Consider the following 17,975-nt stretch of genomic DNA (forward strand, 5'->3'; position numbering starts at 1 on the left):
TTAGCCATCCGGGCCGCCAGGCTCCACTTATGGGAACATTAGCTTGTCCTCTGCTTCACTTTGGAGTGAAATATCTCAACAGAACTGCAAATGCTTTGTAATAAAATTTCAGTCCCCAGAGGTTGAAATTCACTTATATTTCCTTTCTGGGTTGTAATGAAGTTGACACTTTTAGAGCCAGTTAAAGTCAAGTAAATTGCATCGCTGTGATTTTTTTCTACAGATGTTCATGTTGTGATCATCACTGTTACTGATGGTTTTAGTCAAACTTCTAAGTCAAGGCGACTTTGCTCATTTTAAACTTCACATCTATAGTTTTGTATTCTGCTAGAGTAGCTTTGCATGGCTCACAGTTGTGAAAATAAGTCTTATTTATCAGTTGCTATCAGAAAGAAGCCCTTTTAACTACCCTCACCCTCTCTTTCTTCTAAGTGGCCATCCCTCACAAAACACAAGGTGTGAACAGCAGGTGGGTGGGGCTTCTCCACACACCAAGGTTGGGGGCACCCACTCTTACTGATAAACAGCAGCGTGTTAAAATGCTGACATCAGTGTTGACACTAGAGCACCATTTTTAAGAAGCATTTTCTCACAAATTGCTAATCAGATGACTAAAGACTGTTGGCACAGCAATCATTTAGCTTTATTTTTAAAGCTCTTGTCCATCTAATTCAGTAATAATAATAAAAAACAAAGCTTTTTAATATCTGGCAATCAAAAATAAACAGAATTCCTGCTTTGTAATAAAATCTAATCACTTTACAAAAATTAAGCATCCTTATGAGAAATCTCACTAAATAAAATGGAACAAACAACAGCAGGCTCGGAGCCATCTGTCCTCGGCCATCCCTCGGCGTGTTTAATTATATTTGCAGGACGAGGAATGCTGAACATGAAACAGTGTGACCTTGTGACGTAGGAAGTGGCCATCTGTAAACAAGCTGGAGCTGCATCTACTCCCATGAGATATTCTGGGAGACCTCATCTGATAGACAACTTATGAGATTAGTATGGATGAATCTTCACAGAGGAAGCCTCTGGGAATGAGTTTTTCTCAGTGTGTTCTCATGGCCTTGCAGTCAGAGGTTTTGGACTGGTGGCTTCTGGACAGACAGCAGGAATCTCTGGTGAGAAGAACCTACTCGCTGTGAATGGGAATAATGCTTTTGTTATTTGTTTTTCAGCTTTTCAGCTTCATTTCTCCATTTGTAAGTTTCTTATTCACTTATGTCCCCTTGTGTAAATTCCCAAAGAATGAAAGCAGTAGCTGAGTGATCTTCAACTTCTGCCAGTCAGTGTGTCGCGACAGTAAGTGGGTAGATGACCACAGTGGGCAGGTGTCTGGGAGCACTTCCCTTTTAGCATCATAATGAGGTTTAGTTTGGCAAAATCTAGAGAGCCTCTACAGAAAGGTAGAAAGGCTTACGTGTTAGACTCAAAAGCAGATAAGGAGCCAGTAAACGGTCTCATTTTACAGAAATAAATGCCAGCTCACTAACTAAGGATGCAAGATGCTCCATATAGCTTCAGTGGCTGTAATCAGTACCCCACAAAGCCACAAAGCAGACACACAGAGGTTGTAACTGGTTGGCAAACGGTCCTGACAGAGAGGGAAAAAACAAAAATACACAAGGCAGATGCAAAAATGACTTAAATAAATGGCAAATGTTGAATAATGTTGGTGCTTTTTTGACTCTGAGTGAAACTCTTTGAGCCACTTTTAAAGGATATCTGTTTACAGCTTGTTCACACTGCCCCCCAATGGTAAAGATCAGTTATTGCTTGTTTCTATCCAAAAATCACACAATCAATGACAGTGTCGATTAGAACAAGAAGGGAAAAATACTATAATGAGATCTCTTTGTCAGAACAGCTGTACAGCATAGTATTAAACCATAGCAAAGTTACCTCCCTGTTTGTATTTGTATGGCATATAGAAACCAAAGTATGACATGATAAATTATATCTGCTCATCTGTTAGTCTGTTTGATCTGTGTCACTCATTCATCCTTGTGAAACCAGGTTAATGGCTACATATCTGACTGATGCCATTGCTGAGGTTATGTTCAAACAAGCCAAATTAACTGTTTTTTCAGTTTACTACCTTATTTTTTTGCCTAGTTAACTTAAATGTATGAGAAAAAATAGCTTAGTTTACGTGCTGTATCTGCACAGCTGTGCCTGAGCACTGTCTCTGATGACAGGGAGCTGAATGCACAAAGCTCTATCAAGGACAAAAACATTTGAGAAGGAGACATATTTATAGAAGAAAATGGAAATGGAACACGATGTGAAGATCTGAGTGCAACAAACTTACCAATGAATTTTGCAAAAACAAAAACACATTTTAGCCCGCAGGTATGACTAGCTACAAAAGAATGCACACATGCTTGTGCTGGCAGGGTTGAGCTTTGGACAAAAATAAAGTGAAAGTGTTTAAATTCAAGTATTAGAAATAATATTCTAATATTTAGGTAACTGCATTTTTTTATGTTTGTGCCAGTGATTATTTGGGTGTTGTTGGTTATTCATGACATAAGCTTGGGATTGCTGCTGCTTCCTTTCACTTCATCTCCTTCACTCAGCAGTTTTTGGTCCATATTTTGTGTATTTTACTGTGAATATGTGAGATTGCATGTGATGCTACTATTCAGTGATGTCATTGAGATGTCAGAAATGTGTCCGTTTAACTTAACAAGCAGATGGGTGGACAGATAAGATGTTAAAATGTGTATAAAAATTTTGATCTGAATTTTGACATTTTCACTCATTTTTTCCCCCCCACACACTTGTGTTTTAAATTTACATCACCTTCATACAGATACCACCTTCAGTTAAGATAAAATTCATCTTCTCAACCTTCCTCTGTTACCAGCTAATTTAAACCCCCCCAGTTAAACATGCACAGTAAACAAGTGGTGCCATTCAGAAGCCCTAATTCGAGGTGCATTCATTCCTTATAAAGTCATTTGGCACATTCTGTAATATACTGAGAGCTGGTGTTTTGAAAGGAAGTTTAAAAAAAAACGGACACACAAACACACCCACTCACAAAAAGACATGTTCATTCCACTGCAAGAGTTTGCTCACACGCTTCTTGCAGCGTATTTATCTAACTACAGGAAACATTTCTTTTCCTTCTTTCTCTTGAACTACAAAAATCCAGTTGACCTTAAGTTCCATGAAGTGCACATGTCTACATATGCTAAGGTACCTGAAATATCTAATAGCACCTGGGTAAAAGTAATGATTATGTATCCGAAATCAGTGGTGTAAGATTACCATTCTCTTTGTATACAATAGTGCTCTCTGCTGGCGGTCTCTAAAACATTTGAAATAGGAACTTCAGCAAGCGTGTTTATGTTTCTCTTTTTATTTTGGTCCGACAGTGCAAAAAGAAGCCACCAGAGGTCCATGTGTCTCTCCAAAAATGGATAATCACAAATCTATGTATTTCAAAACTCTGTTCACGTTCACTAAAATTAAAAGCTTTTTAATGGGCATTTTAAAAAATTCTCATTTGTAGCTTTTTAAAATTTTTAATTACATTTTTTTTATCATAATGGGGACTGTGGGAGGAAGTGGGAGTACCTGGTGAGAACCCACATAAAAACAGGGAGAACAAGTCAAGTCTCAAAGTGAACTTTGTCTGTTTTTGGATCCACTGTAAAAAATAAATACATAGGATATTTGCTTTGAATTAAGAAAAACCTTATGTTTTATAATTAAAGGACAGTCTTGGCAATGAGTTACAAGAACTTGTGTCTGTGATTTAACATATTTAAGCCTTACAATTTCGGCCCAAAGAGTGGCGCTCACAAATTTCTTTCATTTACTACAGCGACATTTCTTCATTATGAAGAAAACAACTGAGGCGTACTGTTGAAATTGCACTTCTTTGTCTTATATCACGCTACAGTATGTCAAGGATTAAATGTGTCATTCAACTTATTTTCACTGAAAAAAGGGGAGTTTCACTTGTCCAGTCCACTTAAGCTCAAACTGGACTGCATGTGGCCCACAATGTAAAATGAGTTTAAAATCCTTGATATAAAGTAAATAACTTAGCAGTAGATTAGAAAGGCGATTAAGTCAAATTCAACTTCTATTCTGCCTGCAACCATTAAATATCTGCGAGCCACTTAGCAACCCACTTCCTTTTATGTTTACAAACCCCTAACCCTAATCAGTGTCCCTGATACGTGTTTTGCTCAGTGTCTTGCTGCTGCTCTCACTACATCCTTTATAAACGCACATGCAAAGGCGGGGAGGTCCCGATCCACAGCCATGCTGTTAAAAACCAGTTAACGGAAAATGTATCTTGTCAACTTTAGTGGTCAACATTTCTTGTGAAAGATACATTTGTGACTCATTTGTTCTGATAGTGTTTAGTGCACATAACTGGGAGTAAAGGAAATAGAATAGAATAGAATAGAATAGAATTAAACTTTGATTAAAAGAACCAAAATGTACTGATGGTAAATATTTCTGATTTCTGCAAAAAAAAAAGGACGTTCGCCAGGAGAACATTTTTCTAATGCCAGAAAATTCCTTACTGTTTCCAAATTAATAATAATAAAAAAAATGTATCCCCATTCATTAGGTAACAGAATAGGTCCTTAAAGCAAAGAGTTACATGAATAAATATCTCAGGCAATTATGAAAAAAAGGTCATTTATTTCTTTGTGTTGTTTGTTGGCTACTAAAAGTAAGTCTCCATATTCTGGAGGTGTGATGATAACGCTGCTTGGGAATGTTCCTCCTCACGTCACGTCATGATGGAAAAGACAATCCCTCCAGGGGTCAGAAATCTGTCAGGTCGCCAAGGTCAAGGATCTGACCTGTTGTTTTGCTGCTATCAGTTTACTACGTGAGGTTTCTGAGAACCATTAAAAAAAGAAAAAGCAAGTGAAACCATTGATTAAAAGAACCAAAAGAGTTGATTAATCCGACCGAATTTACGTCATTTGAACAGACCAGGATGGTCACGACGCGCTTGTTGTTGCTTAGTTTTGATTACCTGCAATCAGTGTAATCAAACTCATCACTTAATTTCCTTGTTTGCGGTGTTTGTCAGTCCACTGCTACAATAAACAACCTGTTGAGGCAGAGCCAAAGTATAAATACCAGAACATCTATTTGCAGTAAATCAGTGTTATTTACTACTCCATTCACGCACCTTTGTTTCTGCAGAGGCGGCAGTGACGTGTTCAGGGAGTCAGATAAAGGGTATTTCTCACCAACTCTTTCCTGTTATTTTCCAGGGTCCTTTGTTTGGTTGCGGGACCTCGGCCGGTCGGTTCTCAGGGGAATGAGAGGAACATTTGAGCCTAAGCACTTGAATGTGTGAATGCTTACTGCCTTCACACACAGACTGTCCCATACCTGTATGTATGTGTGTGTTTGTGTGTCACCTTGTCCTTGGACTGACAACCAACACACATGCAGTGTAATTTGTGTCTTTTTCAGGAAACTTCATCCTTTCTGCTTTTTATGGCTATTGGTCAAGGAAATGTGAGGATTGGGAAATCATGAATGTTCCTGTAAATAATAATAATACAGATATGCTGATACACCCCTGTTCATCATATTTATGATTTAGAAACAAATTCAGACTGGCCACATTTTAATTCTGTCGTAGTGTTTAGAGGTGAAGCGTTGATTGAAACGATACGAAGCATTCTCTAACTAGCTCCCAAAACAAGGACAGGGCATGTGCAGTTGTGTGTCACGTATAAATTCCAGAGCTTTCGGAGTGTCACTTGAAAAACCCCATGCTTTTAAATTCCTGTCTTGGGCAGACACAACAACAACAGGAAGAAGGACCATTTTCACAGGTGTCAGGAAGCACAGGAAATAAACAAGCTGAATACTGGAAAACATTTTTGTACCAGTAAGAGTCAGAGGTGAGGCTAATAAGAGTTATTTTTAGCTCGGCCAGTATTTTCTTGAAATCTTTTTATTGTCCTGGATGTCGTGTAGTTATTTTTTTTAAATCTCCAGCAGAGTTTCTATACGTTAATGCTGCCTTATGAAGGATTACATATGATAAGTATCTAATCAAGTGCCACATATAATGAATGATCATTAATGCCATGAGGATTCCTTACGATTTTAAAGAGAATTAATTAAAATTTTCATTGAACTGTCATAAGTGTTATTAAAAACATATATATATATATATATAAAATATATATGTATATGACTACTTTGACATTTATCTCCGAGTATTACATTATTGTTTTCAAATGCTATCGTGAACTCATATAGTTAAAAAATGTACACAAATGTTGAGCCACCCCTCATTTCTAAATATTTTGCTACAGACAAAGGTGCAGCAATATAATAGAACACATGTAAACATGCACAGGAAGACAGTATATAAGGCTAAAACAGGGTTTGAACAAGTCTTGAAAATCAATATTTGGACCACCGCTTCAGTAATGTTGAGGTCGGGGCTCTGGGGAGGACAATCCACACCTCATAGTGTTCAGTTGTATGTTTTTCTATCCAGGTAAGTTTGTACTGCACTGGCAGCGTGTTTGGAAACATTATTGTGGTGGAAAAAGAAGATGCTGCCAATCTGATGCTTTCCAGATGGTATTGTATGATGGATCAAAATCCATTTTTCTGTTCTCAGTTCCATGAATTCTGATGAGATCGCTAAACCTCTGGCTGAAATACAGCCCCAAACCGTGACAGGGCCTCCACCATGTTGGTTTCACAAATTTTGTCCCTCTGTCCTGATCCCCTCTGTACATAATGATAATGATTTGAATTCAAAATTTCACATCACTCCATCAGACTTGTTGCCAGTGATTTGTCAGTATAATTTGGCATACCACAGCTTTTTCCTTTGTTTTCTTGACATCCACCCTTCCACTGAGAAATTTCTAATGAACAGTAGATGATCAAATAAAGGGCTAAATGCATCTCTCAGGTTCTTTCTTCTTTTTTTCTTTTCTTTTTTTAAGGACAGACTGCCCACACTGCAGACATATGCTAAGTTTGTTGCTAATACCTCAGTGGGAATCATATTATTTATGCAAACATCACTATTTTATGCCTGTCAAATTGGGTTATTTTTAACATTCATTATGGATTCAGCTAAAAAATGGAAACAAATGAAATGTTTTGTGATAGGCTGCTAATAAAAGCAGCCTGTCTCCACTTGGGAGCAAAAAATAAAGAAATGAGGGGTGGCTAGTACCTTTACACAACACTGTTTGAAGTGCTTTGTATAATCTGCACAGAATTTGTTCCACTGTTTTTCTGTAGAATTTTAGGATTTAAATAAAATTGTTAAATCTAAAGTTAGATACCATTTTCTGAAAAGGGTGTATTCTTAATGACGCTCGCTGACTTAAAATTTGTGTCTATCATGGTGTTTAAAGAAACTGATGGGTGAAGTGGAGAAGAAAATCCAGTAAATAAACAATATTATAATGTTTGCTTTTCTTGTTTTTGTTACAAAACTAAAAGTCTGTGTCCTTCATTACATAGACTGAGAAACCTTCCTTCTTTGAATCCTCTCTCTTTCCTCCTCCAGTTTTTTCTTTTGCGTTTTTGGATTAAAACGTTTTTCACTGATTGAGAGTTGTGTTCTGCATGGGAAAAAAGCATATTTTCCCATTTTTGAAAGCTAAGAAACTAGGGCACCCAAAAAATGTGAAGTCAAAGATGTCTGTAAAAAGTCTCAGCAATAAAATCCATTTTTGCTCCTGTGTTTGGATACATCATGTCACATCATCATGGGAAACCACACTGGCAGGAATTCCTTCTGCTCAAAATATGCACTTCTCATCAGACTTCTTGATATTTTTGCGCTGCTCAAAAGACCCCTTTCCCTCCCTTAAATAAATGCCAAGGTTTTCTATCTGTGTGACACTTTGGTCCAAATTTACAACTATATCTGGACAGTAAATTTTCTACACACAAACATACTCTGGGAATAAGGAGAATGCTCATCTGAGATTTAAAAAAATGATGTCTTGGTTTGTGGAGTTTTTTTTCTGGTGGAACCCAGCCTACTGCAAAAAGAGAAAAACCCAGAGGTATATGAAGAAATGGCAGAGCTCCCTGCTGCAGTAATGTGGCGATAAAGCACACAGCCAAGCAAAGCCCAGAGAGGCTTCTGGCTTACAGTGATTAATCTGCTGTGTCCAAACAACTCTGTCGCCTTGCACAATGTACTTACAGTTAACAACATGAATGGATTCCACTTATTTATGGGCTTATTTGTCCTTTATATTTAATTAGTTTAATCTACAACTGCACAATATGTTAATTACCATGCAATAATTAATGCTTTTACAACATACCCACTCGGTGTTTCATGTCTGGCTCAATTTAACAACCAAGGCAAAATATGTATTGCTAAATTAGGCAATTAAATGATAACCTTAAGTGATAACTTTGGTTTAATTGCAAATGCATTCTCTACCACACCCAGTGTTGTATATGATAATGCCCATTTTGGATCATTGTACAGTTCAACTTTGACAAACAAAGGCACTCTAAATGACACTGAAGCTAATGGGAAGAGACTGCAGGGTCATTTTCATTAATTTATTGAGGAACAAAGAAAGATCTGGAAAGAATAACATAGTCTGCATATTTCATTAGAAAAGATAATGGTGTCAAACAAAAACCAAGCAAACCAACTAAAAACTCCAAAAGCTGTAACAAAGTGTTTTTTCTTTCTTTCTTTCTTTCTTTCTTTCTTTTTTTTTTTTTTTTAATTTGTTATCTGGCATATTCTAATAAAATATATCTTTCAGTTAATTTATAAGTTAATGCTACATTTACACTGAATAGATTCAGTCTTGTCAGCACTTGTCAGCGAGGGTTGAGCCGCTTTGGAGCAGTGGATCTGTTTGTGTTCTGATCTGTGTTCTGCACAGCGTTCACTTCTCCCGAGCCCACCTCAGTCCCTGAGAATACAAGTAAAGGAGACCATTAGCCTTTCAGTTCATGCAAGTGATACATCATATTCAGAATTTTAATTTAGTCCACTTGGCAAGACATTCAGCTTCTTCTAGCCCATAGAGAAGTTATTACTAATTACACAAAGGCTTCAAACCTTCAACTTTAAATGAAAATAATATTTCTCCTTTACCTGCTTGTGGTTCATTCTTAAGCTTGCTGGCGATTTTGGCAAAGAAGGTGAGGGTGAGACAAGCTCCGGTCTCTCTGTCACATATGCCTCCCTTGCAGTTGCAGGTCTTACGGCACTCAACCCCATAGGTTCCATAGAGACAGTCTGTAAAGAAAGAAAACATTTATTATTTAGTGGATATTGCTACAGCATAAACTGCAAGTCTCAGATTATACAAGGTATGATCATCAAGTTAAATATTCAGCAAGGATGTCCGCATCTGCACATGCTCACAGATGTGTGCCGTTATTTGGGAGAATTTCTAAAACCTTGGGTAAAGGCTGTAATAACATAAATGGATACTGGGTTTGGTGCAGTAACATCAGTGTTACCAAACTGCAGCATGCACAAACAGCTCCCAGATTTTTTAAGGTTATTTAATGAGAAAATACCTTTGCAAATTCCATATTCGTCTCCATAGTCGTCTTCATCCTTGTAGAACTCGCAGAATAATCCCGGTCCGCACTTCACTCCGTGCATCCCCGACACTGTGCGGTAGCAGTGCTCCCCTCTGCCGGCTGCACAGACCTGGCAACAGCCGCAGTCATCCAGGACCGTCCGAGAGCACCGCTGCGTCCCGCCACACCGCTCCGCCGTGCATCTGTCGGGGCAGTTCACCGCGTACTTCACACTGGCGCTCCATGCCTCAGCATCATGCACCACGAGTGAACACGACACTGTGATAAGCAGAAAAAACATCACTGCACGGGAAGAAGCGGAATGAGCAGAAAGCTTGAAAGGGGTGATGCTGTCTTTTGGATGAGTGTCCTGGTGAGACTAGAGAAGCTGAGCACCTCTGCGAGACTTAAGCGGAGTGACCTGTGGTTCATCAGGTTGCATGGTTATCTGCAATGAACAACTTTGTTTTGCACATGGCTTGCTCTCGTCAATTTCCTCATTCCGGTGTTGTTGTCCCCCCCTTTTTTGTCAGTCAGTTTTGTCAGTCCCTTTTTTTAGAAATCCGGCTTGGAAGTGGGATTAACTCTGGACCGCCATCCAGGAATTGAAATTCGTGTGAACTGATGTCACAAGTTTAGTTTGGTTTGTTTTTGTCTGAGTGGGAACCCCCAGAGGTCCGATTGCATTAGGTTTGTCGCCACTGATTCAACTTTAGTTTTGTGCTAGTTACTGGGCCTGTAGCTGTGTGAGAACTCTCATTCGTTAACATGTTACACAATTGGAGATACGTCTTTTTAGCCCCCACAACACACGCAAATTAGTTTCTTGAATTCAGATTGCCATGAATTTTATGTGCACCTGAAATCACAGAGGAAATGCTTTCAAAAATAAATTCATATAAATTTACAATAATGTTTAGCTCCTTGTTAAATTTACTGCATTAATATTGTTGAGTTTTATAGTAAGAAAAGGGGAAATTGAAACGATTCTGATGACAAATCTTTGCTCCCTTGTTATTTTTTTTAAGTTAAAAAGAGCTCCTTACGTTTCTATTTTCGTTTAACCTAAAAAGTAAGGCTGGAAAAATACTATTATTGGACATCAAGAGTAGCAATCATTACAAGATACTAGACATAAGCGACTCAGGAGAACAGAAATGAAACGTGAGAAGGAATTAACCTGGTTCCTAGCCCCAGGGTCTATACAGATCCTACATTTCCCATAATGCAACAAAGTTTCAGAGGATCATTCGTCTGTGTTTCTTGTTAATTTTCATTTTGCCTAATTAATACTATTAAGTGCATATTTCCCGTAAGTATTGTATCTTTATAAAACTTCTATAATTTATAATACGATTTTTTAAAGAGCGGTTTAATGGGGTATAATCATTTTTGCTACAACTGTGGTTTGGGGAATTCAATGTGGCTACAGCCTGTCTCTTGTTTATCCACTTTGACTTTTTCTCTGGCCATGCAGATTTTTTATTTTTTATAACAAAAACTCAAAGGTGTTAGTGACGTTAATGAGCTTCGCTCCGAGACACACGGTGGCGGTAACGCGTCGATCAAACACCGGCTGCCATCGGGGATTAAAAGTCGTCCGAAGAAGAAGAGGGGGGGCGAGGAGAAGGTTGATGATGATATTTGCGTCCAAGGGAGACCTCACTGGGACACAGCAGGTAACGCAAAACATTCACTGGCGGTGTTTTTACTGTCAGTGTGTCTTATATGTCTTTTCATTTTAAAATTACCTTTACGACGTTAGCGACCCACGCGGGGGTTTATTTTACCGGGAGCTGACAGGCACCAAGTGGAGGGGCTTGGTCGGGTTTTGACAGCCATGGAGCAGACTAGCAACTGCACTGCAGCCAGCGTTAGCTCAGCTGTCACCGCAGACGCAGAATAATGTTACCGGTGTTTGTGAATGACACGGCGGAATCTGCGCTTCACGTTTGCCGGTGTTTTTATTGGTGCAGGTCGGTAGCTACTATGTAACAATAAACCAGAGAGACGTGAGCCACGTAGCAGTAACGGTACTAAATGTTGATATAAGCTTTAAAGTGAGAAGCCAGCCCGCAGGACTGTGTCATGCTGTTAATTTAAATACTAAATGTCCTACCGGGTTGTCATAAGCGTGGGTGCCCAAGTCATTTATCCTAGAATTATTATTATTAAATTGTATTCATCATCATCATCATCATCATTATTATTATTATTATTATTATTATTGTTGTTATTTTTGTTGTTGTTGTTAATAAATTTAATGTATTTTTAACCGGTAGCTTGTATTATGGTGAACAAATTCTCTTTGTTATCCAGTCCTGGTTTTGGTTAACAGTCATTCAAGTATTCATTATGCTTTTAGTGATGGGGTTGTCCTGGCAACAGCAGCCCAAACGTCCCTTAATTGGGTCGGCAACTTCCTCCAGCTCATTCTCGACAACTTCCAAACCCCATCGTGCCGAAAGGGGCGTCCTAGTGTCAGCTCACCTCATCCAGCAGTCAGTATGAAGGAGGTTGCGTTTAAAGTCTTGATTATTTTCTTGTGGATTTATGCTCAGCTACCGTGCACAAAAATGTAGTCTTAAAGTAAAAATTAAAGAATAAAATAATAATAATTAAGAAAAATATACAGATTACATTAAAAAAGATTTTTATGTCGGGAAAGTTGTGTTGTTTTATGTGAAAAGCATTTGTTTGTTCCATAGAAAACACATTTAGTTAAATTGTCAGATTTTTATCATCTTGGTCCAAAGGTTGTTTTTTTTTTTTTTGGAAAATATCACTGCCATGCATGGGAGTTACTGATATACTGCTGCCCCCCCATTTGCTTGATCCCACCTATGGCAGTGGCAATTTTATTTGTATAGCACATTTCTATATACTTAAATTCATTGCATTTAATGCAGAAAAAATCAGAAAAAACAAAACCAACAAACTATGTAGGTTTATTGAGCCTTTGTTTTCATTTTAACCAGTTGGGACCTTTGGCCCAAACTATTATCTGTTCTAAACAATCAGGAATGGAAGAAGTGTTTTGTGTGTATACTCTATGTACTCTAGATAATGTAGATTGACATTTGCTGACTGAAGTCTGAAATGAGCTGCTTGGAATGAGAACAGAGAACTAAATTCACAACGTGTCCTGAATGTTGATATCCTTAAATACCAGACGGTCTGCAGTGTGTGATGGTTGCGTCTTACACTGCTGGCAGTTTCTTGTTGTCGTCTGACCATGGAGCTCACTACTATATCAATGCCTGCTGTTATTTTTGGCCAAAGTGGAAACTATATAGCCCCATGGGCCTCAGGGACAGCAAGAGAAATGAGAGTCTGTGACAGGACTATGGACTATGGATAAATTTGTGGGCTCACATGTTGAGCAACCGTTAGTTTGGTACAGTTAGAACCTGTAGGGTCATCCGATAATCAACATAATGGTAATCAAGATGGCTAATATCACTGTTTTGTTTACCATTAACTAGAAGTATTAGTTCATGTATGTTTAAAATGATTAAAAAATAATACAGTAAATGTACAAGTGGGTATCAGGTCTACTGGTTAACCTGCTTTAGAATATTTAAGATGAGTGTGCGTAAGCAGTGTTTCAGGGGAATGTCGTGCCTACTAGTGCTATGAATATGACCTTCGTATTGTGACCGTTACAAGGACTGTTGTGGCTTAGCTTCTGTTATGAATGTAATGACTTTCAAGGGGGTGGATACAGTTAACCAGCTGGTGTCTGATTATCTGCAAAATATTATGAGTAAAATCATTATTTTCCCCACTAGCTGGAAAGCTGCTTGGCTGGAGATGCGTCATTTCCAGTCGACAGAAACAGACACGCTCTTATTTTGATTGGAAAGCCAACAAAAATGCAGCAGATCACTAGGTGAGAATGTGGGGTTAGGGAACCAACTTTAAATGAATGAATTATGAATTCAAATTTGACATGTGCTATTTTGTATTGCATCCCTTTGTGCTTTGTGGCGTAATAACTTGTAAGACAAACACACCCTCCTCATTAGTGGGTGTGCTAGTTAGCTGCCATCATAGGGTGAGCTGACCTATTTCAGTGATACCCACCGGGCCTATGGCAATATCCTGGATGTAGTGTATGTTGGACAAGTGCCGACGCTAAGGAGAAACCCGACACCTTCACACTGAATGCACTTGGCAGGAAAACGCATCAGAACACTGGCTTTCTGCAGCAAATGTTGCCTGTAAATTTGTGATGAAGAGAGATGTGCAATTCTTTGTGTTAATCTGTACTGGAGTGGATATGTGTGAATTTTCTATATTAGACTTTCTTTAAGCCTCATCCTCTCTTTTGATATGTTTTTTTTTTTTTTAGGTATACATCAGAGTATAGATAATGCTCAGACATGGTGCCTTGTCAGACCCATGTGTTGCTGAAGTGGCAGGAGCACTTCAATAGCTCCTGGGCGGCAGAGGACAGCCTGCAGACAGCCAGGAGGCATGGTGCTGCCGCGCTCTACGATAAGCTCCTTCACAACAAGGAAGTGGTGACCCTCGCCCAACCTGTTCAAGAACTCGCAGGCCCACGCCTTCCGGACTTCGAATGTGAGTCCAGTGCATCTGCGGAGAAGGAAGAGTACCTGTCCTCCCTGCTTCGTAGCCAGCGATGGCTGGCTCACCGCGTGCTGACGCAAACCTCCTACACCCTGGGTCTCCACCACAGGCTGGTAGTTCTACAGAGGATCTACTATGCACTTCACAGCAAATACCATGACAAATTCCGTGTGCAGCTGCCCTCCCACTCCAAAGACAGCGGAACTGAATGTGGGCAAATTGAGCCGGCCTCAGAGCCTTTCCTACCAGGGGGAGCATCCAAAATTAAGTCGGGTACAGATGTTCTAATAGAAATGGGTGTCAGGACTGGCTTGAGTCTGCTCTTCTCGCTACTGCAGCAGAACTGGAGATACGCAGCTTCTATTCATCCAGAGTCTGTGCTTTGCAACGATGTGCTCAACACAGCGTCCTCTGTCCTGACTTCGCTGCCACCACTCTCTCTGGCTAATGAGAATAAGATCCCGTCAGTGGGTCTGGACTGTCTGGCACAGGTGGCTGACTTCCTGAAGAAGACATCGGTGAGCAGCGGGAACGGTGGCGCAGACCCGATTGGTCGGAGGCTGGCGCTGGAGCTGCTGCTCGGCCTGGCCATGCAGAGAGGCTCCCTGAAGTTTCTGCTAGAGTGGGTGGAGGTAGCCTTGGCTGCTTCCATGTCCTCTTCCACCCCTACACTGTCTTCCTCCTCCTCCTCCTCCCTGAGCTCCCAGCAGTCAGCCGGTGTGGGCTTTGATGTCATCCATCAAACTCTTCTCCAAATGAGGCAATATTCGGTATGCGACTTGTTTTCATATCAGTCTTTGGAGTAATCGTACTTTTTTAATGTTACACTCGGTCACTGATGGTATTTCTTTAATTGCCTGAGATAGATTTGTCCTGAGATCATGTGATATATTGGACATATTCGTTTACAGAAGTTTAAGTACAATCAGTTCACATGCTGTGGCTCTGTTCCACTTTCAGAGTGATTTGAATTAGAGCCACGGTTGCTTCATGCGTTTATTTTTGGTAACTTTCACAGCCTTTCATGAACATACTGATAAAAGCCCCATTGTCTCTAAAGTAGGAAAATGGCTTTTCACGTTCATGCTTCTGTAGGCTGTCCTTTTCAGAAATGAAGTGTGTCATTGAAGCTTGTATGGGTTAATGTGCAGATAAGGATTAGGATTGAGTCAGCCTTGCTGTCCTCTATAGATATGCACATTGAGTCATCCTTTAGCAGGTTAATCAGCTTTGTAATATTTCTGTACAAATGGCAACCAGAGATGGCCGTTGCCAACGACTTCATTATATTGCACATTATTTATCACATAGAGGTGGTCAAATTCAGTCTAAGTATTGGAGTCATAGCTGGTGCTGCTAGGCTGAATTACATTTAACTAGCCTTATCTAACAAAGTGGCTGGTGAGTGTAAAAGATGAAGATTGCTCATTTGTTTCTAGTGAGACAAATACAAGTTGAATACAGCCTGCTGCTTTCTCCACTCACTAGTGTGCCTACAAAGAGCTATGTTGTTGCCTGCTTGTCTTCAGTCTCTGTTTGATCATGCTGTGGCATGTCGCTGTTCTTAGGGAGAGAAATGTTTTTCCTTCTGATACATCAGGTTTTGAAATATTTGGTACCGAAAACAACAGACTGCAAATACAAGTTCATTTTGTTATAAATCCAAATCTGCATGCAACATTTACATACACTGAATGTCAGATCAAAGTGAAAACGTACTATGCTGAAGGATCAACAACAACTATTTATTTCCAGGGTTTTCGTGGCGATCCCGTCAATACTCAGGTGCTTAAGAAGGATGCAGATGGACATTGTCGACTCTCCCAGGCAGCTCTCTGCTTATTTGAAGAGGTGAGTGAAGTCTTATTGACATGCATATCGACACTATTAAGAATTCATGGCCGTTTACAGTAACTGACCTGAAAGGCTTCTCTCTACGCCGACAGATTTGTAACCTAGCGTCCTACTGCCTGTGCTCGTGTAGCACGGATGCAGCTGCTCCCGGCACTGAGAGCAATACAGTCATGGTGTATGTGTGGGGCAGCAACAGCAGCCATCAGCTGGCAGAGGGGACACTGGAGAAAATCCTGCTGCCAAAACTGACGCAGGGCTTCAGTGATGCCCAAATGGTATGACAAGCCACAAGGGTAGGGCTTAAACTAATTCAATGAAATGATTAATGTTCCTATTATTTATTGAAGTTTTTACACTTGATAATCTCTAATTTTGTGGTGGTATTAATAGATTTTCCACATGCCTCACACTTGAGGTGGGTTTTGTCTTTTTAAAAAATGGTTACAGATGTTAAAAATCCCAACTGTGCTAACAAAACAAAAATTCCAAATAAAACAGGTGAAAATGCTGTCTTTGATTTGAGTGCTGTATTGAATGTGTTGTTGTGAGTTTATAAAATTGAAAGCACTCCAGAACTACATTAATAAATCATTAGAATTATCTTAGCGTGCCAGTTTACATTTCCTATGCTGTTCACTTTAATCTTCTGTTAGATTGAAGCAGGCCAGTACTGCACCTTCTCTGTGTCTGCGGATGGCTCAGTGAAAGCATGTGGGAAGGGCAGCTATGGCCGTCTGGGCTTGGGGGACTCCAACAACCAGTCTATGCCCAAGAAGCTTGTACTTGAACCACACAGGAACATTAAGAAAGTGTCCTCCTCCAAGGGCTCCGATGGTCACACTTTGGCCATCACTGTCGAGGGAGAGGTAAGAAGTTAGAACGACTATTAGTAAATATTTTAAAGGTTTGCATGCGGGATTTGTGACACTACAACTGCGATATAATATGTATACACTCACCGGAGATTTTATTAGGTACATCTTTCTGGTACCAGGTTGGACTTTTGTCTAGAAACTTCATGGCACAGATTCAGCATGGTGCTGGAAACATTTATCAGAAATATTGGTCCATATTACCATGATAGCATCACACATGCATTAATGAGCAGTTGAACAGGTATACCTGATAACATTGTGAAAAAGTGATGGAGCTTTCCCGCTTTTCAAAGGCCAGTTTGGTAATATTTTAAACTTCACACATTTCACACCCACTCAAACATCCGCATGTGTGGGTGATGATTTATACTTGTTGTAATTCACTGTCTTCCACTACCACTACATTTTAATTAAACCGATTAATACGGTGTAAATTGTCAAATATTTCTTTCAGGTCTTCAGCTGGGGTGATGGAGAATATGGGAAACTGGGCCATGGCAACAGTGCTACACAAAAGTATCCCAAAATCATACAAGGACCGCTGCTGGGCAAAGTAAGCAGGAAATGGCAGCTTGTAGGGAAAAAAAATGTTGGTAAAATGTTATAAGCCAATTGATTTTTAACATAATTATAAATAAATAGTGGTGTTTTTGTTGTTGTTGTTTTTTTTACAGGTTGTTGTTTGTGTGTCTGCTGGCTACAGACACAGTGCTGCTGTGACTAATGATGGAGAGCTTTATACATGGGGCGAAGGGGACTTTGGCAGACTTGGTACACAGCTTATTTCTCAAATTGCTTGATCTTGTCTCAGCCACTTCAAAGTGATGTAATTCCTATGGTAGCATAGCAACAACCTCTGATGTCCTGTGTCCAGGTCAAAGTGACAGCCAAAGTCGGAACATGCCCACACTAGTGAAGGATATCAGTGGTGTCGGGCAGGTGGCCTGTGGCAGCTCCCACACCATCGCTGTGGCTCAGGATGGGCGTACTGTGTGGTCCTTTGGAGGAGGGGATAATGGTGAGTGGATGGTATACTGTTCGATTTTAACACAGTTAGTGTAATTTAAGTACTTTCAAAGCAAGATTTCATGTGTGTGA

At 39.7% G+C, this 17,975-nt stretch overlaps 2 protein-coding genes across 8 annotated transcripts in view; one reads left to right on the top strand and one right to left on the bottom strand.

Moving 5' to 3' along the window:
* Window positions 1-8,739: 8,739 nt before the first annotated feature.
* Window positions 8,740-10,059, bottom strand: esm1 (endothelial cell-specific molecule 1). The gene is made up of 3 exons (XM_040000938.1): window positions 9,550-10,059; window positions 9,119-9,262; window positions 8,740-8,933 (listed from the first exon to the last, which is right to left on the bottom strand). Exons 1-3 carry the CDS (start codon window positions 9,854-9,856, stop codon window positions 8,839-8,841), a joined length of 546 nt encoding a protein of 181 aa, XP_039856872.1. The 5' UTR covers window positions 9,857-10,059; the 3' UTR covers window positions 8,740-8,838.
* A 1,094-nt stretch (window positions 10,060-11,153) lies between these two features.
* Window positions 11,154-17,975, top strand: part of LOC120714021 (probable E3 ubiquitin-protein ligase HERC1) — a 51,732-nt gene continuing 44,910 nt past the window's right edge. For 5 of the 7 annotated variants that reach the window (XM_040000008.1, XM_040000012.1, XM_040000014.1 and 2 more), the window contains exons 1-8: window positions 11,154-11,234; window positions 13,910-14,918; window positions 15,904-15,999; window positions 16,095-16,277; window positions 16,656-16,868; window positions 17,332-17,430; window positions 17,552-17,648; window positions 17,752-17,895. In XM_040000008.1, coding sequence (XP_039855942.1) covers window positions 13,941-14,918; window positions 15,904-15,999; window positions 16,095-16,277; window positions 16,656-16,868; window positions 17,332-17,430; window positions 17,552-17,648; window positions 17,752-17,895 — 1,810 coding nt within the window. In that variant the 5' untranslated portion in view covers window positions 11,154-11,234; window positions 13,910-13,940. Of the gene's footprint in view, window positions 11,235-11,263; window positions 11,532-13,061; window positions 13,448-13,909; window positions 14,919-15,903; window positions 16,000-16,094; window positions 16,278-16,655; window positions 16,869-17,331; window positions 17,431-17,551; window positions 17,649-17,751; window positions 17,896-17,975 lie in introns of those variants that run through there. The other 2 variants (XM_040000010.1, XM_040000009.1) reach the window with 2 other exon arrangements.

This window comes from Simochromis diagramma, unplaced genomic scaffold, assembly GCF_900408965.1.
Source record: "Simochromis diagramma unplaced genomic scaffold, fSimDia1.1 OVJJ01000596.1, whole genome shotgun sequence".
Classification (NCBI taxonomy): Eukaryota; Metazoa; Chordata; class Actinopteri; order Cichliformes; family Cichlidae; genus Simochromis; species Simochromis diagramma.

Excerpts from the sequence above, each read along its gene's own strand:
- esm1 (XM_040000938.1), bottom strand. The coding sequence starts at position 9,856 with ATGTTTTTTCTGCTTATCACAGTGTCGTGTTCACTCGTGGTGCATGAT. Across the intron at positions 9,263-9,549 it reads CGAATATGGAATTTGCAAAG|ACTGTCTCTATGGAACCTAT; the intron begins GTATTTTCTCAT and ends CTTTCTTTACAG. Across the intron at positions 8,934-9,118 it reads TAAGAATGAACCACAAGCAG|GGACTGAGGTGGGCTCGGGA; the intron begins GTAAAGGAGAAA and ends TTGTATTCTCAG.